General features: G+C 38.6%; 1 protein-coding gene across 1 annotated transcript; it reads left to right on the top strand.

Annotated features, from left to right (window-relative positions):
- The first annotated feature begins 48 nt into the window (after nucleotides 1-48).
- On the top strand, nucleotides 49-26,993 carry LOC133649154 (uncharacterized). The gene is made up of 7 exons (XM_062045978.1): nucleotides 49-438; nucleotides 9,256-9,397; nucleotides 9,473-9,583; nucleotides 15,032-15,088; nucleotides 15,160-15,297; nucleotides 15,367-15,480; nucleotides 25,898-26,993. Exons 2-7 carry the CDS (start codon nucleotides 9,266-9,268, stop codon nucleotides 25,949-25,951), a joined length of 606 nt encoding a protein of 201 aa, XP_061901962.1. The 5' UTR covers nucleotides 49-438; nucleotides 9,256-9,265; the 3' UTR covers nucleotides 25,952-26,993.

The following is a 26,993-nucleotide window of genomic DNA, read 5'->3' as shown; positions in this document are numbered from 1 at the left end:
AATTTTACTTGTATACTGTAAAATGTTTTATTTGTTTTTATTTAACTTTGGGAAATTTAAAAGTGCATCATAGGGTTACTTTTGACGTCTATACTGTAAAAAATCTCTATCAAACTACAATGTAAATGAAATAAAAAAAATACAATTACATTTTATTTAACGTTTTATTATGCTTAATTAACATTTGGGGTATGTGGATGAAAACAGTATGGGTTAAAACAAGGGAGAAAGGAGAAAGCTAGAGAGGACCACTGTCATGATCCATGCTCATTTGTGCCCTGAGTTGCACCTGTGTCTTGCCCTGACCCTTGTTTCCTCCAATCAGCTCTCTCCTTCATCTTGTGTCTAGTCCAGGTGTATGGAGTCTTCTAATTAGTCTGTGTATGGAGTTCTCAGTCTGCTGTCTAGTTTTTGTCCGGTCGTCAAATGACGTATATGGTGAGTCCTGCTCTCAGCTAGTCGTTATCTGCATGCATCACAATAACAACAAAATAATAATAGATACCGTATTTTTTGGAGTATAAGTCGCACCGGAGTATAAGTTGCACCTGCCGAAAATGCATAATAAAGAAGGAAAAAAACATATATAAGTCCCACTGGAGTATAAGTCGCATTTTTTGGGGAAATGTATTTGCTAAAATCCAACAGCAAGAATAGACATTTGAAAGGCAATTTAAAATGTCTAAAGAATAGTGAACAACAGGCTGAATAAGTGTACGTTATATGAGGCATAAATAACCAACTGCTATGTTAACCTAACATATTATGGTAAGAGTCATTCAAATAACTATAACATATAGAACATGCTATACGTTTACCAAACAATCTGTCACTCCTAATCGCTAAATCCCATGAAATCTTATACGTCTAGTCTCTTACGTCAATGACATCAATAATATTATTGGATATTTGACGCTAATGTGTTAATAATTTCACACATAAGTCGCTCCTGAGTATAAGTCGCACCCCCGGCCAAACTATGAAAAAAACTGCGACTTATAGTCCGAAAAATACGGTACATAAATAATACAGTAATTCTGTAATAATAATAACATAATAATTGTTGTCATTTAATAAATGTAAATATATGAACAGACAAGTTAGATGGAAGATCAATCGCTGGTTTTGCTTTGTGGACAGTCTAATTACCATAGGGCCTTTGAAGGAGACAACTATGACTATCAGACTTTTTCCACCAAGAGAAATGGTGAAATACAACAAATTGTAGAAGATTGGTAAAAGATCTTTGGAGATTTTAACATTGCTGACTTCACCACAAAAGGGATGTACTCCGGACAACTTCAAGCCTTTAAGTTTTGTAATATGTAATTAATTAACCTACTCAGTGGCCTAGTGGTTAGAGTGTCCGCCCTGAGATGGGTAGGTTGTGAGTTCAAACCCCGGCCGAGTCATACCAAAGACTATACAAATGGGAGCCATTACCTCCCTGCTTGGCACTCAGCATCAAGGCTTGGAATTGTGGGTTAAATCACCAAAAATGATTCCCGGGCGCGGCTACGCTGCTGCCCACTGCTCCCCTCACCTCCCAGGGGGTGATCAAGGGGATGGGTCAAATGCAGAGGACAAATTTCACCACACCTAGTGTGTGTGTGACAATCATTGCTACTTTAACTTTAATTAATTCAGTCATTATTAATATACTGACATGAAAAATATCTTATTTTCAATAAGGTTGAAAGTATTTCTCATAATTCTTCTTTGTACTTTGTAAGCACTATTAATTTGAACAACCTCTTAAAGTGGATCATATCAGTACAATGTTTAACGTGATTACTTAATCCATTCCATCATTTAAAGGCCTACTGAAATGATTTTTTTTATTTAAACGGGGATAGCAGATCTATTCTATGTGTCATACTTGATCATTTCGCGATATTGCCATATTTTTGCTGAAAGGATTTAGTATAGAACAACAACGATAAAGATTGCAACTTTTGGTATCTGATAAAAAAAGGCTTGCCCCTACCGGAAGTAGCGTGACGTAGTCGGTTGAACATATACGCAAAGTTCCCTATTGTTTACAATGATGGCCGCATGAAGTGAGAGCGATTCGGACCAAGAAAGCGACGATTTCCCCATTAATTTGAGCGAGGATGAAAGATTTGTGGATGAGTAAAGTGCAAGTGAAGGACTAGTGGGGAGTGGAAGCGATTCAGATAGGGAAGATGCTGTGAGAGGAACCGGCGGCCTAGCTGATATTCAGCTGGAAACGACTAAAACAGTAATTAAATACAAAACATATATATACTCTATTAGCCACAACACAACCAGGCTTATATTTAATATGCCACAAATTAATCCCGCATAAAAACACCTAGGTGTTTGTTATGCTAGCTCCTAGCTACTAGCTACTAGCTCGAGCTAGTTATAGCTCGAGTGGGTAATATGGACGGGATCCTGTATATATAACCAGCCAATACAATTCAAACACCTGCACAACACACACACTCACTCAGCCCAAAGAACCGTTCACCTAATCCAAGGTTCATAAAGCTTATATATTTAACCAAAGTTACGTACATGACACGCACGTACGGGCAAGCGATCAAATGTTTGGAAGCGCGCGGGTGGGACCTGATATTCAGCTGGGAATGACTACAACAGTAAATAAACACAAGACATATATATACTCTATTAGCCACAACACAACCAGGCTTATATTTAATATGCCACAAATTAATCCTGCATAACAAACACCTAGGTGTTTGTTATGCTAGCTCCTAGCTACTAGCTCGAGCTAGTTATAGCAAGCGATCAAATGTTTGGAAGCGTACTCACGGTATCGCATCTGCGTCTGTTAACGAAGTCAAAGTCCTCCTGGTAAGAGTCTCTGTTGTCCGAGTTCTTCCATCTTGACTGCATCTTTCGGGAATGTAAACAATGAAACACCGACTGTGTTGTGTTGCTGACTTCCCTCGCAAAATACTCCGCTTCGCACCGACTTTCTTCTTTGCTTGCTCAGCTTCTTTCTCCATAATGCAATGAACAAATTGCAACAGATTCACCAACACAGATGTCCAGAATACTGTGGAATAATGATGAAAACAGCTATTTCGTATTGGCTTCAACGGAGAAGCCATACCTGTGTTCTACTGGCTACGTCACGCGCATACGTCATCCTCCGAAGGCTTTTTCAACCGGAAGTGTGGCGGGAAATTTAAAATGTCACTTTATAAGTTAACCCGGCCGTATTGGCATGTGTTGCAATGTTAAGATTTCATCATTGATATATAAACTATCAGACTGCGTGGTCGCTAGTAGTGGCTTTCAGTAGGCCTTTAATTCCACATACTAATGCTGAAGACTTAATAACAGACAGCCTAGTCTTCACATTCAGCTAATTTCCCCCCTAATTCTGTGCCGTGTCTGTCCCTCATTTTCCCTCCAGGACAAGGACGTGCAGTCATTCCTGGAGGAGGCCACACTGATGGACCCCAGAAGGATGTTCCAATAGCAGCAGAAGTGCACTTTTTGGAGTGCTGTATTATTTTCAGTTTTGTGCCCAAGGGACTGATTTTATTTAACACTATATTATTATTTATACACCTATAGTGATCACAGAGACAGGCTGTTTTTGCCTTACTGTATATATTTGTTTTTCTGAAAAATCCCACTTAATATACTTTGGGTAACAACAGTCAATATTTATTTTTTTTATTTTATTTTTTGGGGGGGTAACAAAACAGTCAATATTTTTTTTTTTTTTTTTTTCTTATAAAATAAAAGTGAGCTTTTGTTAAACCAAATATTGTGTGTTTTTTTCCATATACAACCTATCTGGACTCGATAAGAGAATCGATAAGGAATCGATTCGATAAGAGGATTCGATAATGGGCTCGAACTCGATAATTTCTTATCAAACATCATCCCTACTTAAAGGGGACCTATGATGATTATAATCTACATTTAACAACAATTCTTTGTGGCCTACATAATACGAATTTAATATGTTTTGGTGTAAATATAGCATACATTTTGCAACCATAGATCCGTTTTTAACCTACTTTCTGCGTATGTCTGCCAAAGGTTGGTGTGTGGAGGCGTTCCCAGATTACAAATGAAACCACGCCCCATTCTTACAAAAAGATTAAAATGTATCTTTTTTTAACTGTACACTATCAAATATATAGCTTGAAGACAAATATCACCGCTAAACAGTATAAATATTCACTCGGTCACAACATTAGGTACACCTGCCCACTATGGGATTGATACAGAACAGTCTTTTAAAAGACTGCTTTTATCAGCCTTTCGTACGGCATATTGCACATTGTTGTTGTAGCTGAGATAGGCTCCAGCACCCCTGCGACCTCGAAAGGGATAAACGGTAGAAAATGGATGGATGGATGGATGGATGGATGTTGTAGATGAAAATGCTTTATTCATAGGCACAGGAGCCAAGTGTGCAGTTTTAACAAAGTTTTAATGTGCATAGATTTTTGTCAAAGTCTTTCTCCAGCAGAACGTGACTTTTCAGTCACGTCCGTATCCTCTCTCCCCCCCTCTCTCCCCTCCTGCACTCGACCGCCTACTGTTAAAGACAACAGATGATTAGATTAACACGTACCACCTGGAAAATCTAATCACCTGTCAGCTGTGTCTCGCCGTCAGCACATGCCCCGCCCCCATCCTATGGCGCTCGTCCTCAGAACCACAAACAGAGGCGGAGACATTTTCTCCTGCAGGCGCGCTGGCCACACCTCCCTCAACATATGTCTAATCCAGTTTATGGGTTTATGGCTCTTTGAAAGGGACGGATTTTGAGGAGCCATTCCTTTAAAAGAGCCGTTCAAAAGACTGGCATAAGGAGGGGGGTACTCTAGCGGCTTTTGCGCATGCCGCTGCGCATTCTTCAGTGCGCTCCTCTGAGCGCGGCTCTGGACACGGCCACGGGTGTTCTTCTCCGGCCGCGGGCGCACCTGACGCCGATATATGAAGATGCACCCCGTATTCCACGTATCCCAGCTCAAGCCTGTGGCAGTCTGCCCCCTTTTGCCCCCTGTCCCTGCTCCTCCTCCATCGAGGGTTCTCGAAAATGGTGACCCTGTTTGGACAGTAAAAGAGATCCTCAAAGTTTGTCGACATGGCAGGGGGTTCCATTACTTGATCGACTGGGAGGGTCATGGACCGAAGGACCGATCCTGGGTACCGATTTCTACCGGGCTAACCCTGATGCGCCCCAACGCTCGTCGGGAGCCTCGCATAAAGAGGGGGGCACTGTTACGGCTCGAGCGCATGCCGCTGCGCATTCTTCAGTGCACTCCTCTGAGCGCGCCTCTGGACACACCCATGGCTGCTCTTACTCACGAATCAACACACCTGACGCGGATGAGGACGCCACAAACTACTTAGTCCTGCGCGTCCTGCGTTCCAGTGCCAGAACGGAGCCATCTGTATAGTACAGTAAGCCCTCACGTCTCTAGCTCCTCTTCGTGCCTCCTCGCTCTTTGTGTTTCCCCACCTCTGTGCTCATCATGTTGTGTCCTGTTTCGTCGTCCCGCAGCATTCCTATGTTCCCTGGATTCGAGCTGTGTGTCTCGTCTCCCCGGACTTCCCCTGGACTTCTTGCTGCTTCCCCGGATCTCGACCTCACGTCTGCCCACGGACCTTGACACCTCTCTCCTGCCCTCGACCTCTCATCTGCCCACGGATCTTGACGCCTCTCTCCTGCCCTCGACCTCTCATCTGCCCACGGATCATGATGCCTCTCTCCTGCCCTCGAACTCTCAACTGCCCACAGACCTTGACGCCTCTCTCCTGCCCCCGACCTCTCGTCTGCCCACGGACCTTGATGCCTCTTTCCTGCCCTCGACCTCTCGTCTGCCCACGGACCTTGACGCCTCTCTCCTGCCCTCGACCTCTCGCCTGCCCACGGACTTCCAAGCCAGCCTCACCCTCGTTGGACTTCCGCATGCCGGTAACACTCTCCAGTTAGACGCATCACATAGTCTCACACCAAGTATTCTGTTTAATTACACACGCCATATTATATGGATAATAAATACGCCTAAGGCTAAACGACGTCCCTGCCTCAGTACCGTCTTCTTCTCCCCTGTACCATTACAGGCAGTAGAGTAATAATACTAGTTGATGAAATAGAAAATGACAGCATAAACATTTGGAACATAAGAAGAGTTCAAAATGCTCATTAAAAAAATGTTCTAACCTTTTTTGTTTATAATGGCAGCAGTCTTCTCGGTCTTGAGGCTTCCTGAAAGGCTGTTGGATAATTTTTTTGTAATCAAGTAACTGGAGGAATCATTTCACCCCTGCTTTGCAGTCATAGTAGCATTGGTGCATACGTTATCTTAATTAGAATCAGTGTATTATCTGTTCATTTGTTCTTTCATTTGAAACCACCTTTTATACATTATTATTATTAATATTTGATGGATCTATGTATTGACTATCGGCCAAGTCCTACAATTGTATACATTTTTAATACCTCTGGGCACCCCATTTAATGCTTTTTAATGCCATTTAAGACCTTAATTTGAGCAAAATCTATGTAATGATATTTAATGCATTTTAATTCCCCACAGAAACCCTGATAATTCAAGTTAAAGTTAAAGTACCAATGATTGTCACACACACACTAGGTGTGGTGAAATTATTTTCTGCATTTGACCCATCACCCTTGTTCACCCCCTGGGAGGTGAGGGGAGCAGTGGGCGGCAGCATTTTTGGTGATTTAAAGGCCTACTGAAATGAATTTTTTTTATTTAAACGGGGATAGCAGATCTATTCTATGTGTCATACTTGATCATTTCGCGATATTGCCATATTTTTGCTGAAAGGATTTAGTATAAAACAACGACCATAAAGATCGCAACTTTTGGTATCTGATAAAAAAAGGCTTGCCCCTACCGGAAGTAGCGTGACGTAGTCAGTTGAACATATACGCAAAGTTCCCTATTGTATACAATGATGGCCGCATGAAGTGAGAGAGATTTGGACCGAGAAAGCGACGATTTCCCCATTAATTTGAGCGAGGATGAAAGATTTGTGGATGAGGAAAATGCAAGTGAAGGACTAGTGGGGAGTGGAAGTGATTCAGATAGGGAAGATGCTGTGAAAGCCGGGGGTGACCTGATATTCAGCTGGGAATGACTACAACAGTAAATAAACACAAGACATATATATACTCTATTAGCCACAACACAACCAGGCTTATATTTAATATGCCACAAATTAATCCCGCATAACAAACACCTAGGTGTTTGTTATGCTAGCTCCTAGCTACTAGGTACTAGCTCGAGCTAGTTATAGCTAATATGGACGGGATCCCGTATATATATAACGAGCCAATACAATTCAAACACCTGCACAACACACACACTCACTCAGCCCAAAGGACCGTTCACCTAACCCAAGGTTCATAAAGCTTATATATTTAACCAAAGTTACGTACATGACACGCACGTACGGGCAAGCGATCAAATGTTTGGAAGCGCGCGGGTGGGACCTGATATTCAGCTGGGAATGACTACAACAGTAAATAAACACAAGACATATATATACTCTATTAGCCACAACACAACCAGGCTTATATTTAATATGCCACAAATTAATCCCACATAACAAACACCTAGGTGTTTGTTATGCTAGCTCCTAGCTCCTAGCTCGAGCTAGTTATAGCAAGCGATCAAATGTTTGGAAGCACAGCTACGTACTCACGGTATCGCATCTGTGTATCCAAATCAAAGTCCTCCTGGTTAGAGTCTCTGTTGTCCGAGTTCTTCCATCTTGACTGCATCTTTCGGGAATGTAAACAAACACCGGCTGTGTTGTGTTGCTGACTTCCCTCGCAAAATATCCGCTTCGCACCGACAACTTTCTTCTTTGCTTGCTCAGCTTCTTTCTCCATAATGCAATGAACAAATTGCAACAGATTCACCAACACAGATGTCCAGAATACTGTGGAATAATGAGATGAAAACAGAGCTATTTCGTATTGGCTTCAATGGGGAAGCCATACCTCTGTTAAACTGGCTACGTCACGCGCATACGTTATCATACCGAGACGTTTTCAAGCGGAAGTGTGGCGGGAAATTTAAAATGTCACTTTATAAGTTAACCCGGCCGTATTGGCATGTGTTGCAATGTTAAGATTTCATCATTGATATATAAACTATCAGACTGCGTGGTCGCTAGTAGTGGCTTTCAGTAGGCCTTTAACCCCCAATTCCAACCCTTGATGCTGAATGCCAAGTAGGGAAGGGAATGGGTTCCCATTTTTATAGTCTTTGGTATGACTCGGCCGGGGTTTGAACTCCAAAGTTACGTATATTGAGGCCGACCATAAACTCTTATCTCCAACATCTTCACTTGTGAGTCCAGGAAGGAGAAGGCAGAGGAAGATTCCACGCCTGGAAGAAGACACCTCATTGCATATTCATACATTGTGATATATACTGTAAGAGCGCTAGATGAAGGGCGCGTTCGAACAGCCCTGTGCAAGTCGACCTACCTATCTCAGGGCGGACACTCTAACCCAGTGGTTCTGAACCTTGTTGGAGGTACCGAACCCCACCAATTTCATATGCGCATTCACCGAACCCATTTTTAGTGAAAAATATATATATATTTTTTTTTCAAATTCAAGACAAAGTTATATGTTTTTTTACTAGAGCACAAAATGAAGCGTGCATGCACATCACCTTGTTCAAAGAACAAAACCAACACAGTGCATGAACTCACAACAAATTACACACCTGCAAATCAGACGGAAAATTAGAGGGAACATTGTTTGGGGGTATCCGTAATACGCCGATAGGGAAAAGTTTTTATTTACACGATGAGTCGGGTGTGTCTTGACCTCCGCCGAACCCCTGAGCCCGACTCACCGAACCCCTAGGGTTCCATCCAACCCAGGTTAAGAACCACTGCTCTAACCACTATGGCTGAGAGAAAATGTGGTTGCAGGAAAACATGCAAATCTTCTTCCACTGCGTCACCAACATTTCTGAGCTCCTCCTCTTAATATAAAAAAAAGTCTCAAATTTCTCTTCCCTCTCTCTTCCTACCGCCCACATTCCCAAACCGTTATTACCCGTACTGCATCTCTCCATGAAAAACTAAGCCTGGTAAGCATATATTTTATTTCACACCTTTCTTTTCCTTACAGTTGGATGTGGGAACTTTTATTGTGTAACTTCCCTGCTGGAAGTGTCGTGAATAAAACAAGGTCTTTGGAATGCACATCTGCTTTGACTAACAATGTTTTTCCCGCAGCTTCCCCACCATGGATGACAGGACGTCAACACCAACCACCACTACGGAGGTCACAAGAGGACAACAGAATGCAGACCTTAAGGTGTCGCCGTCCAGCAAACCTCTTCATCGCTTTCTTCAAAAGGAGCCCCAGAGTCTCGGTGTAATACATCCCTTAAACTCAGTCTCAAGCTCTGGTAAATAGTGCATGCAGATCAGACGCTCTTCTCACCACCAGGTTGTCATCGGGATCTGTGGCTGTGCAGAGCTGATCATGGGATGCATCTTTTTCGGGGAAACCGTGACAAACTCCGGTGACGTCTACGTTCCTTTCTGGCAGGGAGCTCTGGTATGCAACACTCATTCGCAGTGCTGAGGTGCCAGTGATGGGCAAGCTACTTGGAAAATGTAGTAAACTAAGCTACAGGTTACTCTCCATTAAATGTAGCTAAGCTACCGGGGAAGCTACACGCCAAAAGTAGCTTGCTACATTTAACGGCATTTAGCCATTACTATTAACTATCATTAACAGCATTGGACCGTGTCCCTCGGGAAGTCCTGTGGGGAGTGCTCAGAGAGTATGGGGTATCGGACTGTCTGATTGTGGCAGTCCGCTCCCTGTATGATCAGTGCCAGAGTTTGGTCCGCATTGCCGGCAGTAAGTCGGACACGTTTCCAGTGAGGGTTGGAGGCTGCCCTTTGTCACCCATTCTGTTCATAACTTTTATGGACAGAATTTCTAGGCGCAGTCAAGTCGTTGAGGGGATCTGGTTTGGTGGCTGCAGGATTAGGTCTCTGCTTTTTGCAGATGATGTGGTCCTGATGGCTTCATCTGGCCAGGATCTTCAGCTCTCACTGGATCGGTTCGCAGCCGAGTGTGAAGCGACTGGGATGAGAATCAGCACCTCCAAGTCCGTGTCCATGGTTCTCGCCCGGAAAAGGGTGGAGTGCCATCTCCGGGTTGCGGAGGAGACCCTGCCCCAAGTGGAGGAGTTGAAGTACCTCGGAGTCTTGTTCACGAGTGAGGGAAGAGTGGATGGTGAGATCGACAGGCGGATCGGTGCGGCGTCTTCAGTAATGCGGACGCTGTATCGATCCGTTGTGGTGAAGAAGGAGCTGAGCCGGAAGGCAAAGCTCTCAATTTACCGGTCGATCTACGTTCCCATCCTCACCTATGGTCATGAGCTTTGGGTTATGACCGAAAAGACAAGATCACGGGTACAAGCGGCCGAAATGAGTTTCCTCCGCCGGGTGGCGGGTCTCTCCCTTAGAGATAGGGTGAGAAGCTCTGTCATCCGGGGGGAGCTCAAAGTAAAGCCGCTGCTCCTCCACATGGAGAGGAGCCAGATGAGGTGGTTCGGGCATCTGGTCAGGATGCCACCTGAACGCCTCCCTAGGGAGGTGTTTAGGGCACGTCCGACCGGTAGGAGGCCACGGGGAAGACCCAGGACACGTTGGGAAGATTACGTCTCCCGGCTGGCCTGGGAACGCCTCAGGATCCCCCGGGAGGAGCTGGACCAAGTGGCTGGGGAGAGGGAAGTCTGGGTTTCCCTGCTTAGGATGCTGCCCCCGCGACCCGACCTCGGATAAGCGGAAGAAGATGGATGGATGGATATTAACTATCTGTCATTTAACTGGGGACACCCTACAACTACCTGTAGGGCTCCCCTCACCCCACTGTATGTATTTATTTAGTTAGCCTTTTCTTTGGCCCACCCCTATAATGTTATTCATGTTCTTGACCTACAGTAAAAAAACAGCATCTTTCTATATCTTGACCCAACAAAAAAATGACTTGTGTTATTTGGGAATATTTGATAATGGTTATGTGCAGTAAAACTTTTCATGAACTCAACTCACCTTCATGTGTGTTCCTAAATTTGTGTCTTAGATGAAGAGAGCAGTTATGATTTTGGGTTCACAGAGTAAACAAGTAAAAACTTAAGGTTTTGGGCATTATTTTCTCTAAACGCATACATTTGTCTAAATATGGCCACACATTATTGTGGGTTTCCTGCACGACAAAATGAAATAGATCTTTAAGTAATTACTTAAATGACTGATTATAGATTAAATCATTAAAACATATATGAAATTAATAATAAATATGTGAAATAATTCAATTAGTTAATGTAATTTTACATTAAATTAATCACATTTAATAACATGTGTATGTATTTAATTCCAATTATAATCAATGACACTTATGTAATTAAGTAACTAGTTATTTAAAGATCGATTTATTTATTTAATTTTGTCTAGTTTGGCCTTTAGTAATGAAAAAGCAAATGATCATTAATTAAATCATTATAAAATATATGAAATTAATGTGAAATAATTAAATAATTTAATGTAAATTTACATTAAATTAATCACACATTTAATAACATGTGTATGTATTTAATTACAATTATAATCAATAACACTTATGTAATTAAGTAACTAGTTTTTTAAAGATCGATTTATTTATTTAATTTTGTCCAGTTTGGCCTTTAGTAATGAAAAAGCAAATGATCATTAATTAAATCATGATAAAATATATGAAATTAATAATAAAATGTGAAATAATTAAATCATTAAATGTAATTTTACATTAAATTAATCACACATTTAATAACATATGTATGTATTTAATTACAATTATAATCAATGACACTAATGTAATTAAGTAACTAGTTATTTAAAGATCGATGTATTTATTTAATTTTGTCCAGTTTGGACTTCAGTAATGAAGAGGCAAATGATCATTAATTAAATCATTATAAAATATATGAAATTAATGTGAAATAATTAAATAATTAAATGTAATTTTACATTAAATTAATCACACATTTAATAACATATGTATGTATTTAATTCCAATTATAATCAACGTCACTTATGTTATTAAGTAACTAGTTATTTAAAGATGTATTTATTTATTCAATTTTGTCCAGTTTGGACTTCAGTAATGAAGAGGCAAATGATCATTAATTAAATCATTATAAAATATATGAAATTAATGTGAAATAATTAAATAATTAAATGTAATTTTACATTAAATTAATCACACATTTAATAACATATGTATGTATTTAATTCCAATTATAATCAACGTCACTTATGTAATTAAGTAACTAGTTATTTAAAGATTTATTTATTTATTTAATTTTGTCCAGTTTGGACTTCAGTAAAGAAGAGGCAAATGATCATGAATTAAATCATTATAAAATATATGAAATTAATGTGAAATAATTAAATAATTAAATGTAATTTTACATTAAATTAATCACACATTTAATAACATATGTATGTATTTAATTCCAATTATAATCAATGACACTTATGTAATTAAGTAACTAGTTATTTAAAGATCGATGTATTTATTTAATTTTGTCCAGTTTGGACTTCAGTAAAGAAGAGGCAAATGATCATGAATTAAATCATTATAAAATATATGAAATTAATGTGAAATAATTAAATAATTAAATGTAATTTTACATTAAATTAATCACACATTTAATAACATATGTATGTATTTAATTCCAATTATAATCAACGTCACTTATGTAATTAAGTAACTAGTTATTTAAAGATTTATTTATTTATTTAATTTTGTCCAGTTTGGACTTCAGTAAAGAAGAGGCAAATGATCATGAATTAAATCATTATAAAATACATGAAATTAATGTGAAATAATTAAATAATTAAATGTAATTTTACATTAAATTAATCACACATTTAATAACATATGTATGTTTTTAATTCCAATTATAATCAATGACACTTATGTAATTAAGTAACTAGTTATTTAAAGATTTATTTATTTATTTAATTTTGTCCAGTTTGGCCTTCAGTAATGAAGAAGCAAATGATCATTAATTAAATCATTTTAAAATATGGAATTGAATTAAATTGATGAAAAAGTTTCTATCTAGCAAAACTGGTCATTTTCTGCAATACAAACCAGACCAAAACCAACTTTGTCATCTGTCATATATCAACAGCAGCCACTCGCACATAAGGCACTTAGCCGGTGATGCGTTTACAGCCACACAAAAAGTTGGACAACTTCAACACCACAGGTAATGTGTAATTCCAGGTCATTACACTATGATTTACCTGTCAAATGTGTGCTTTAAGGCAGGGGTCGGCAACCCAAAATGTTGAAAGAGCCATATTGGACTAAAAGTACAAAAAACAAATCTGTCTGGGGCTGCAAAAAAATGAAAAGCCGTATATAAGTGTTATAATGAAGACAACACATGACGTAAGTGTCTATATTAGCTGTAATAGCCTACTATCATAATGACTATGTGTCGCAGGCTGAAGCAAATCTTCGTTGACAGAAATACTCAGGTGAGATAACTCCTGGAAATGACTGACTTTTAATGGCTGAAGGTATAGATGTGTGTGTCTAAGTTAAAGTAAACTGCAGGCTGTCTTCTTTTAATAGATTTATTACTATCTTTAACAAGCTAGATAATGTTTGCTGTGGTCTGGAACAACATGGCAGACAAACAACGATCTGAAAAGCAGCCAATATTACATACAGATAATGTGTCATGAGACATGCAAATATAAATGATATACAAAGAGGATACAAGTAAAGGATATTAAATGAGCTCAAATATGTAATTTTGTTTATATATGATATGCAATCTGTTGTTGTATTCCCTATTTTAAGTGTACATAAATGAAGGTATGTGTTGCTGAGTTCCACTCGGATGTGTTCCCTGGTTTTTGGTGTACATGGGTGAAGGTGTGTGTTGCTGAGCCCGATCTGGACGTAATCTGAACTGGACCTGGTTTTAAGAACCCTTTTGAACAATCTGATTTCATTGACAACCCGGTCTGGTGAAGTTAAGGTCCTTTGTTTGTTTTGTTTGAAAGTAAAGCAATATAAAAACAATTACATAAAAAATAGTAATTAATGAAAATGTTATTGGACCAGCACCACACACAATCATGTGTGCGCTAAAGACTGTATCCCTTGCAGACTGTATTATTCTATATTGTAGGAACCAGAAGGTTTTTTTTTAATAACAGAAAGAGACAACCCCTTTTGTGTAAATGAGTGTGGATGAGTGTGAATGGGGGAGGGAGGGTTTTCTTGGGTTGATGCACTAATGGTAAGTGTATCTTGTGTTTTTTTTATGTTGTTTAAAATAAAAAAATTAAAAAAAATAAAAAATTAAAAAAAAAGAAAAAAAAAAAGAGCTCAAATATACCTACAAATGAGGCATAATGATGCAATATGTACATACAGCTAGCCTAAATAGCATGTTAGCATTGTTCAGCTTGCAGACATGCGCTGACCAAATATGCCTACAACACTCCAACAAGTCAATAACATCAACAAAGTTCACCTTTGTGCATTCACGCACAGTATAAAACGTTTGGTGGACAAAAGGAGACATCATCATCATCAATCTTTATTGCAGACCTTAAGATCCATTTAAACGCATAAAAACAGAATACAATACATTAAAAAACAAAACAATAAAACATACATTAAAAACAAAACAATAAAACATAAAAATAATAAAAACATAAAACCCAAATGTCCGTTTCTGACATACAAACATGTGTGCCAATGATTCCACAGTCCAGATGAGTACTTAACAGGCAAAGAAGGAGTGGAAGATTTTACATGTAAACAAACTTGTTGCGTCACAGACCCCCACCGAGTGCAATAAAATCCATGTAGTTCAATGGACTAAGCATTGGTATGGCAGTATCACTTTGATACGGTATTAGCTGGTATCATATGATAAGTGTACACATGTGGGTTTGTGTTTGCTCTCATTTCTTTTAGTTTCTCACCTGTGGAATCTTGTCTGTCTACACGGGAGCATGTCCATCCAAAAAGATGGTAGTATATTTTTACCTTGTATGATTACCCGAGTGGCAGCAAGTATAAATTGTGATATATTTCCCCCCCAGGTGACCGTTTGTCTGTCCATGTATGTGATGTCCATCCTGGGAGTCATCGTGTCTTGCGGTTATAGGATACACAGCATTCGCTATCCCGATATCTCCCGGCTATCCTTAGTGGACCCACAGTGGGCCTACAACGAAATGGTAAAGGACATTTTACACTCAACACATTTGCACTGTGCTTGAAATAAACATCTCTCTCCTCCTGTTTAGAGGCAACTTTTGGCCACGCAATGCATTTTGTTCACGTTCTCTGCGTGCGTGGCGGTGCTTCTCATCTTCTTGTCAGCGGTGGCCCGCCTGGCTCTCAAATCCACAAACACTCAGGTAAGCATCTACATTACCAGTGAAAAATACAACTAAGGAGCTGCGGGCTCGTTTACACACTGCAAAAAGTAATTGTTCAAAAACGAGAAAAAAAAATACAAAAATGAGGGGTACCGTAATTTCCGGACTATAAGCCGCACCTGACTATAAGCCGCACCTGACTATAAGCCGCACCCGACTATAAGCCGCACCTGACTATAAGCCGCACCAGCTAAATTTAGGGGAAAATACAGATTGCTCCATATATAAGCCGCACCCGACTATAAGCCGCAGGGTTTTGATGTGTAATTAGCGTAGTATATAGTGTAATTAGCGTAGTATATAGTGTAATTAGCGTAGTATATAGTGTAATTAGCGTAGTATATAGTGTAATTAGCGTAGTATATAGTGTAATTAGCGTAGTATATAGTGTAATTAGCGTAGTATATAGTGTAATTAGCGTAGTATATAGTGTAATTAGCGTAGTATATAGTGTAATTAGCGTAGTATATAGTGTAATTAGCGTAGTATATAGGGGTTCCTGCTACCACGGAGGGGATTGTCGGGACAGAGATGACTGTTTGGGAACGCAAAGCGTCTCATTTATTAACAATAAATCTTTCAATCATTCAATCAAACTTTCACATCTTTGACATGGCGAACAGCATTCGTGCAGAGTACAAATAATACAACGCTGCAAAGTAATACAAAGTGCTCGCCTGTACGTTATCAAAATAACCAGCCTACCGGTATATGAAAAGTCAGTCTTTAATCATTGTGTCATCGTCTTCCTCCTGCGTACTAAAACCACCCAAATCCTCTTCGTCGGTGTCGGAGAAGAACAGGTCCAAAATGGCGTCGTCAGCCACTCCCTCTCCTTTGTTCTCGCTCTCAAAACCTTCCTCTTCGTCAGTGGACTCAACGGCTCCGGCTTCGTCAGCCGTTACGCCGTCCTCTTCATCATCACGATGCAGCAGTCCAGTTGCTGACTCAGAGTCGTCCGTGCCCTAATGCAGTGGTTCTCAAATGGGGGTACGTGTACCCCTGGGGGTACTTGAAGGTATGCCAAGGGGTACGTGAGATTTTTGAAAAATATTCTAAAAATACCTCTAAGTCCGAGTCCATGGTTCTCGCCCGGAAAAGGGTGGAGTGCCATCTCCGGGTTGGGGAGGAGATGTTGCCCCAAGTGGAGGAGTTCAAGTACCTCGGAGTCTTGTTCACGAGTGAGGGAAGAGTGGATGGTGAGATCGACAGGCGGATCGGTGCGGCGTCTTCAGTAATGCGGACGCTGTATCGGTCCGTTGTGGTGAAGAAGGAGCTGAGCCGGAAGGCAAAGCTCTCAATCTACCGGTCGATCTACGTTCCCATCCTCACCTATGGTCATGAGCTTTGGGTTATGACCGAAAGGACAAGATCACGGGTACAAGCGGCCCAAATGAGTTTCCTCCGCCGGGTGGTGGGTCTCTCCCTTAGAGATAGGGTGAGAAGCTCTGTCATCCGGGGGGAACTCAAAGTAAAGCCGCTGCTCCTCCACATGGAGAGGAGCCAGATGAGGTGGTTCGGGCATCTGGTCAGGATGCCACCCGAACGCCTCCCTAGGGAGGTGTTTAGGGCACGTCCGACTGGTAAGAGGCCACGGGGAAGACCCAGGACACGTTGGGAAGACTATGTCTCCCGGCTGGCCTGGGAACGCCTCGGGATCCCCCGGGAGGAGCTGGACCAAGTGGCTGGGGAGAGGGAAGTCTGGGCTTCCCTGCTTAGGCTGCTGCCCCCGCGACCCGACCTCGGATAAGCGGAGGAAGATGGATGGATGGATGGATTCTAAAAATAGCAACAATTCAAAAATCCTTTATAAATATATTTATTGAATAATACTTCAACAAAATATGAATGTAAGTTCATCAACTGAACATGACATCAAGTAGGCTATTCCATTCATGAGCATAAAGCCAGAGTTCCCCCCATGCCGTGATGGTTTGACCCTCACTAAAATGGCGGTCAAAAAGAAGTGTGAAAAGAAATGCAACAATGCAATATTTAATGTTGACAGCTAGATTTTTTTGTGGACATGTTCCATAAATATTCATGTTAAAGATTTATTTTTTGTGAAGAAATGTTGAGAATGAAGTTGATGAATCCAGAAGGATCTCTATTACAATCCAAAAAGTTGATGATTACTTCTATGTGTAGAAATCTTTATTTATAATTGAATAACTTGTTTATTTTTCAACAATTTTGTAGTTATTTTTATATCTTTTTTTCCAAATAGTTCAAGAAAGACCACAACAAATGAGCAATATTTTGCACTGTTATACAATTTAATAAATCAGAAACTGATGACATAGTGCTGTATTTTACTTCTTTATCTCTTTTTTTCCACCAATAATGTTTAGCTCTGATTAGGGGGTACTTGAATTAAAACAATGTTCACAGGGGGTACATCACTGAAAAAAGGTTGAGAACCACTGCACTAATGGACAGTCCTTTTCGTCTCATAAATCTGAGACACCATGATGGTCCACTTCTAAAATCTTCAATATTCATTTCTTTGGCGGTTGTTTGGGCTTTCAGTCGGATCTGCACGGTGGAAACATCCCGGCCGTCTGCTCTCTGTGTGTTCACCCAGTCCTCAAGAAAGTTTTCAAGTTCCAGCCATCTGCTTTTATTACCTCTAAAGGATTTTTTTTGTCTTTTTACATTGAATCAGTCCTTCATGCTGACGTCTCCAACGTCTCACCATTGATTCATTGATGTCAAGGGTACGTGCAGCAGCTCTACTTCCTTCTTTGACAGCCAGATCGATGGCCTTTAACTTAAAAGCAGCATCATATGCACTTCTCCGTTTGTTTTCCATATTGAGGGTGTTTGCATGAACACTTCCTTCGCGCAAACTGTCGCTGACGCTCTCCTACTCTTTGTTTTGCTCTCGTTACCTGGCGCCAGATGTCTGCCTCGGTCTCGCGCATCCTCTGTAGTGCGCGCCCGTGGTTACCGTAAGCCGTAAAAAAGCCGCACCGTTGTATAAGCCGCAGGGACCAGAAAGAGGGTAAAAAGTAGCGGCTTATAGTCCGGAAATTACGGTATTTTATTTGAACTACGCAAAATTATCTGCCAATAGAACAAGAACATTTGGCTTGTCAAGACTTTTCAAAACAAGTAAAATTAGCTAACCTAAATGAACCCAAAAATACCTTAAAATAAGTATACTCTCACTAATAACAAGTGCACTTTTCTTGGTAGAAAAAAAAAGACACCTTTTTGCTCAATATGTTGAAAACTATTCTTAAATGAAATAAATGCTAGTGCCATTATCTTGACATAATGATATGCGCTCGGCATTACATTTCTTGAAACCAGCAAACTTATACTAAAAACTAATGTATTGTTCTTAATGGAAAGGCAACAAGGCAAGCGCTTGTTACTCTCGGGGTCTCCTAGCCGCTCAGGCAAATCATATTGTCTAAAAATGCATTTTTCCATCAACAACATGACATCATCGCGCCAAGTGCGTGCTCTTTCAGTCAATTAGTGTGCATGTATACAGCCCGGCACCCGGCCAAATTTTTTTAAATTGTAATTTTGAAGAATTTATCTAAATGTGCATGAACTATTTCTGTTCAAAATTGTTTGAAATGTCACATGTTAAATGTTTAAATATTAACTGTCAGTTTACTGTACTGTGCCAACTGTACTTTGTTTTTATCATAACTCTGTGAGGTCCGGTTGCTAAGTTGCTAAGTCAGCCTTAGCGTCGTTAGCAACAGCATTGTTAAGCTTTGCCAGGCTGAGATCTATTAACCGTGTAGTTACATGTCCATGGTTTAATAGTATTGTTGATCTTCTGTCTATCCTTCCAGTCAGGGATTTATTTATTTTGTTTCTATCTGCATTTGAGACAGATGCTATCACGTTAGCTCATGCTAATTAGCATGAGCTTCGTCGATGTATCGTCGTGGAGATAAAAGGCACTGAATGTCCATTCCGCGTCCTCGACTCTCATTTTCAAGAGGATATAGTATCCCAGGTGGTTTAAAATACAAATCTGTGATCCACAATAGAAAAAGGAGAGAGTGTGGAATCCAATGAGCCAGCTTGTACCTAAGTTACGGTCAGAGCGAAAAAAAATATGTATTTCACTGCATTCTAGTCCGTCACTCTAACGTTCCTCATCCACGAATCTTTCATCCTCGCTCAAATTAATGGGGTAATGATCCGAATAGCTCTAGCTGCGTTGAAAACAATAGGAAAATATGAGGGAGTGAACAACTGACTACGTCACGCTACTTCCGGTAGGGGCAAGGTTTTTTTTTTATCAGGGACCAAAAGTTGCGAACTTTATCGTCGTTGTTCTATACTAAATCCTTTCAGCAAAAATATGGCAATATCGCGAAATGATCAAGTATGACACATAGAATGGATCTGCTATCCCCGTTTAAATAAAAAAATGTCATTTCAGCAGGCCTTTAATCTTACTTAGATTTCAGTTTTTGCAGTGCATTGTCATGTTTGGTCCGGTGGAAACAAACTCTGCTAGTACGGTCCGTTGTGAAGGCCATCATTTGAACTCTGGTGTGGACCAAACAAGCCGGTTTCAATCCACTTGCAAGTGAATTCTGGTGCGGTTTAGTGAACTTGGTTTAAATGTGAACATGACACAGATCAACGACACGTAGCATGACAAATAATATTCAATATACTATAAAGAGGTACCTCAGCTCAGAAGTGCCTTAACTTAAGAGTGTTTTGAGATAAGAGCTGTAATTGTAATGCTCTGAGTTCCAAACATATAGCGAGAGATGGACATAACTTTGTTTTCTAAGAATGGGAAGGAAGAAATTGAGTGTCAGATCGATACTGAAATATCGATACCAGAATTCTATGCTCTAATATTAATTCTCAAATCAAAGTATCGATACCTTTTTGATAATTTATTTCAGGGGTGTCCAAACCTTCAACAAAGGCCGTATCCTAAAAAGTCAAATGCTGTGGCTATATTAATGTTTTTTTAAATTTTTTTTGTTATTGCTAAAAACAGATAATATTTATATTTAAAGACATAACTGTGTGTCAGCTTTCTGTTATTTGTATATTATTATTAATTATTAGTTACAAATTATAATATATCAGCTTTTAGAATAGAATAAAAAATAATATTAAATTCTGCCAAAAATTCTTCCTGTATGAAAATATGAATATTCAGTTACATATTTAAGTGTCTGTTATTGGTATATTATTATTAATTATTAGTTACAAATTACAATATTTCAGCTTTTAGAATAGAATAAAAAATTATATTAAATTCTGCCAAAAGTTCTGCCTGTATGAAAATATGAATATTCAGTTACATATTTAAGTGTCTGTTATTGGTATATTATTATTAGTTACAAATTACAATATTTCAGCTTTTAGAATAGAATAAAAAATAATATAAAATTCTGCCAAAAATTTTGCCTGTATGAAAATATGAATATTCAGTTACATATTTAAGTATCTGTTATTGGTATATGATTATTAATTATTAGTTACAAATTACAATATTTCAGCTTTTAGAATAGAATAAAAAATATTAAATTCTGCCAAAAATGTTGCCTGTATGAAAATATGAATATTCAGTTACATATTTAAGTGTCTGTTATTGGTATATTATTATTAATTATTGGTTACAAATTACAATATTTCAGCTTTTAGAATAGAATAAAAAATATTAAATTCTGCCTGTATGAAAATAAGAATATTCAGTTACATATTTAAGTGTCTGTTATTGGTATATTATTATTAATTATTAGTTACAAAATACAATATTTCAGCTTTCAGATTAGAATAAAAAATTATATTAAATTCTGTCAAAAATTCTGCCTGTATGAAAATATGAATATTCAGTTACATATTTAAGTGTCTGTTATTGGTATATTATTATTAATAATTAGTTACAAATTACAATATTTCAGCTTTTAGAATAGAATAAAAAATATTAAATTCTGCCAAAAATGTTGCCTGTATGAAAATATGAATATTCAGTTACATATTTAAGTGTCTGTTATTGGTATATTATTATTAATTATTAGTTACAAATTACAATATTTCAGCTTTTAGAATAGAATAAAAAATATTAAATTCTGCCTGTATGAAAATAAGAATATTCAGTTACATATTTAAGTGTCTGTTATTGGTATATTATTATTAATTATTAGTTACAAAATACAATATTTCAGCTTTTAGAATAGAATAAAAAATTATATTAAATTCTGTCAAAAATTCTGCCTGTATGAAAATATGAATATTCAGTTACATATTTAAGTGTCTGTTATTTGTATATTATTATTAATTATTAGTTACAAATTACAATATTTCAGCTTTTAGAATAGAATAAAAAATAATATTGAATTCTGCCAAAAATTCTTCCTGTATGAAAATATGAATATTCAGTTACATATTTAAGTGTCTGTTATTGGTTATTATTATTAATTATTAGTTAAAAACTACAATATTTCAGCTTTTAGAATATAATAAAAAATAATATAAAATTCTGCCAAAAATTCTGCCTGTATGAAAATATGAATATTCAGTTACATATTTAAGTGTGTATTATTGTTGATGTAATTTTTAAAATTAAGTAATTAATAGGTTGGTATTGTGTTTCTAATTGACTAACTAAACTTTGTTTGTATTTGAAGTACATTTTATTTTTATTTTGAGAGCTTTTAATATTTTAGATAGATGTCTACGCTTTTTTCACGCATACTGAAAAGTTAAGTATGGTGGGGTCATTTTGATATTTTTTAAATGCTATAAACAGATATGATATATTTAAAGACAAAACTCTGTACTAAAACTCTGACTAAGTATATTAGGTCACACTTTAGTATGGGGAACATATTCACCATTAATTAGTTGCTTATTAACATGCAAATTAGTAACATAATGGTTCTTAATTAGTCATTATTAATGCCTTATTCTGCATGGCCTTATTATACAACCAGTAAGCCATGAACTAAGAGTCTTCCCTCAATAACCTCAGAATGATTGCTTATTAGTACTAAGTAAGGAAGTTTTTGTATATAAATCTCCCTTTAATACCACTTAATTAATATGGTCTGTTACATAACAAAACACAAAACTACAATAACCCTAACCCTTAAATCTTTGTAACTTAGAATATGTTCCCCTAGTGTCCAAATAACTCTAAATTAAGTTTTTGTTACTTAGAATATGTTCCCCGTACTAAAGTGTTACCGTGTATTATTACTATTAATCCTTAGTTTAAAAATGTCAGCTTTTTATCATTACATTCCGATTTTTCTTACATTTATACTGTTGTTATTCTAGATATGTTATAAAAGAATAAGCGGTAGAAAATGGATGGTTGGATGTTATTATTTGCAATCACACAACTTTTTTTAATTTTAGCAGACACATTAGGTATCGAATCGGCAGACTGTCTTCTTTTAATAGATTTATTACAATCATTGGAACTCCAGACCAAAGACAGATTTGGTCTTTACATGATACTGAAATGAAGATGTTTTATTTAAACGGGAATAGCAGATCCATTCTATGTGTCATACTTGATCATTTCGCGATATTGCCATATTTTTGCTGAAAGGATTTAGTATAGAACAACGATGATAAAGTTCGCAACTTTTGGTCGCTGATAAAAAAAAAGCCTTGCCTGTACCGGAAGTAGCGTGACGTCACAGGAGCTAGTATTCCTCACAATTCACCGTTGTTTACAATGGAGCGAGAGAGATTCAGACCGAGAAAGCGACGATTACCCCATTAATTTGAGCGAGGATGAAAGATTCGTGGATGAGGAACGTTAGAGTGAAGGACTAGAGTGTAGTGCAGGGTGTATCTTTTTTCGCTCTGACCGTAACTTAGGTACAAGGGTTCATTGGATTCCACACTTTCTCCTTTTTCTATTGTGGATCTTGGATTTGTATTTTAAACCACCTGGGATACTATATCCTCTTGAAAATGAGAGTCGAGAATGCGAAATGGACATTCACAGTGACTTTTATCTCCACGACAATACATCGGTGAAACTCTTAGCTACAGAGCTAACGTGATAGCATCAGGCTCAAATGCAGATAGAAACAAAATAAAAAAAAACCCTGACTTGAAAGATAGACAGAAGATCAACAATACTATTAAACCATGAACATGTAAATACACGGTTAATAATTTCCAGCTTGGCGAAGCTTAACAATTGAAGCTAACTTAGCTACAGAGCGGCGGTGGGCGTTGTAGCTTTCGACGACACCCCGGCCGCCATCAGAGTCGGCAAGAAACATATATTTCCCCAAAGTTACGTACGTGACATGCACATAGCGACACGCACGTACGGGCAAGCGATCAAATGTTTGGAAGCCAAAGCTGTACTCACAGTAACGCGTCTGCTATCCAGCTCAAACACAACACAACCTCCTGATTGTGTTGCTGTAGTCCGCCGCTAATACACCGATCGCACCTACAACTTTCTTCTTTGCAGTCTCCATTGTTCATTAAACAAATTGCAAAAGATTCACCAACACAGATGTCCAGAATACTGTGGAATTGTTCAATGAAAACAGAGCAGTTTGTATGGTTTGATTGAGACTTTTATTAGTAGGTTGCACAGTGAAGTACATATTCCGTACAATTGACCACTAAATGGTAACACCCGAATAAGTTTTTCAACTTGTTTAAGTCGGGGTCCACTTAAATTGATTCATGATACAGATATATACTATCATATATACTATCATCATAATACAGTCATCACACAAGATAATCACATTGAATTATTTACATTATTTACAATCAGGGGTGTGGAGGGGGGGGGGGGTATGGACATCAAGTAGTGGACATAGAGAGAGAGAGAGAGAGAGAGAGAGAGAGAGAGAGAGAGAGAGAGAGAGAGAGAGAGAGAGAGAGAGATCAGAAGGCATAAGAAAAAGGAAAAGTATCTGCATTTGATTGTTTGATTGTTTACATTTGATTATTAGCAATCCGGGGAGGGTGTTAGTTTAGGGTTGTAGCTGCCTGGAGGTGAACTTTTATTGCGGTTTTGAAGGAGGATAGAGATGCCCTTTCTTTTACACCTGTTGGGAGTGCATTCCACATGGATGTGGCATAGAAAGAGAATGAGTTAAGACCTTTGTTAGTTCGGAATCTGGGTTTAACGTGGTTAGTGGAGCACCCCCTGGTGTTGTGGTTATGGCGGTCATTTACGTTAAGGAAGTAGTTTGACATGTACTTCGGTATCAGGGAGGTGTAGCGGATTTTATAGACTAGGCTCAGTGCAAGTTGTTTAACTCTGTCCTCCACCTTGAGCCAGCCCACTTTAGAGAAGTGGGTAGGAGTGAGGTGGGATCTGGGGTGGAGGTCTAGAAGTAACCTGACTAGCTTGTTCTGAGATGTTTGGAGTTTAGATTTGAGGGTTTTGGAGGTGCTAGGGTACCAGGAGGTGCATGCGTAATCGAAAAAGGGTTGAACGAGAGTTCCCGCCAGAATCCTCAAGGTGCTTTTTGAAATTCTGTAGAGAAATCTTGTTCGTTGGTTAACCTTTTTGATTACCTTGGTTGCCATTTTATCACAGGAAAGATTAGCCTCTAGAATGGAACCTAGGTAGGTGACCTCATCTTTCCTGGTGATAACAATGTCACCCACTTTTATAGTGAAGTCATTGACTTTCTTAAGGTTGATGTGGGACCCAAACAGGATGGATTCCCTTGTACCCAAGTGTATTTGCCCGCGTCCACCTCATGTTTGATGTGGTCGGTCAGATAGAGAAGGCATGTGTCAGTGGAGTGGTTAGTTCTGAAGCCGGATTGGAATTTGTACATGAGTTTATTAGTGGCAAGGTAACTATCGACCTGTTCATAAACTATTTTCTCCATTACTTTCGAAACGGAGCTGAGAATAGAAACAGGTCGGTAGTTGCCAGGTTCCAATTTGCTTCCTTTTTTAAAGAGGGGAGTTACTCTTGCTATCTTAAAATCTTTTGGTACTTGGCCTTGTGTAATTGATAGGTTTATTATGTGCGTGATGATCGGGGCAATGATGGAGGCAGAGTCCCTGAGGAATCTGGAGGGAATATTATCAAGGCCGGTGGCCTTGTTAGGGTGGAGCGCGCTCAATTTTTTAAACACCTCATCAGCTGTGACCATTTCTAACACACACATTGGGTCCGAATACTTCCGTTGCCGTCGTGACGTCACGCGCATACGTCATCATACATAGACGTTTTCAAGCGGAAGTTTCCCGGGAAATGTAAAATGTCACTTTATAAGTTAACCCGGCCGTATTGGCATGTGTTGCAATGTTAAGATGTCATCATTGATATATAAACTATCAGACTGCGTGGTCGCTAGTAGTGGCTTTCAGTAGGCCTTTTGTCATTGTGATAAATATGTTAGTCATGATGTTGCAGTGAAGTAACCAGGTTGTCCTCCAACAGGTCATTTTCCAGCGGATATCAACGCCACAGAGTGACACAACATCCCAACAATAATTGTGGATGCTTCTCACTTAACGATCATACATCTGTACAGTTTTCTATACTATCTTATACATTACAACTTTAGGAATACTCGCTCCATTTAATGAGATTTAATACATTTTTGCACTTGTATTCAGTATTCATTTAATTATGTTTATTATCGTGGTTGTAAATCCACCAAGAGCCGTCTCTAATATTTCGCTTACCTTATCACTGTGAGAGAAAGAAAATAAATGGCAGCTCAGTCTCCAGTTTTTTACTCGGAATAAACGTAAATGGAAAAAGGGCACCACTGTTATTTGAACAGTATCATTTTAGTGACTAAACTGCCAGTTATTTTTTACCACAAACTCAACATTCATTTTTACAGTGCAATACTGACAATAGAAAACAGGCACTACTTTTATTTTTACAGTATACAGTAGAAGAGGTGATTCCTATAGCCTCATTCGTCATGGTTTACCTGACACATGAAACGTGACGAATTGGGGGGATGCACTATCCACTTGAGACGTTGATTTCACATACTTATCAGAAATAATCACACCTCTTTGACCTCATAAACTCCAAGGGAATAAAGTTTATTTTCAATCCGAGACTCCGTTAACGTCTTCCACAACAAACACTTGTCGTCTCATGCTGCTTCCTTAATGCGCCACGTGTTAATTGTCCCCCCGACAACGTGATCAAACTGGAACAAAAAACATGTTCCCCTCTCAATTGACATGGGGTTGTAACAACAATAAAGTTAACATACACCTGCATGAATTAACCCAAGGAAATACCTTTTTAATCACATGATGAACTTATATTTATGCATTGTATTTATTTATTCTCACCAACTATGAAATGATATTTTAAACACACATGTTGGAAGCTACACTCGTACTTGATCATATCTCTGCTCGTACTTTAGTCTAGACTTCTGGTTCCGATAGTTACTCCACAAGTACCAACACATAGAAAACTTATTTTTATATTTAATGCTGCTAATTGTGAAACTGATCCACTATGGATTGGACTCTCATACTATGATGTTAGATCCACTATGGAC

Source organism: Entelurus aequoreus, linkage group LG04, assembly GCF_033978785.1.
Source record: "Entelurus aequoreus isolate RoL-2023_Sb linkage group LG04, RoL_Eaeq_v1.1, whole genome shotgun sequence".
NCBI classification, from domain to species: Eukaryota; Metazoa; Chordata; class Actinopteri; order Syngnathiformes; family Syngnathidae; genus Entelurus; species Entelurus aequoreus.
Note: the sequence above shows the minus strand (reverse complement) of the source record. Positions and strands in the feature narration are given on the sequence as shown.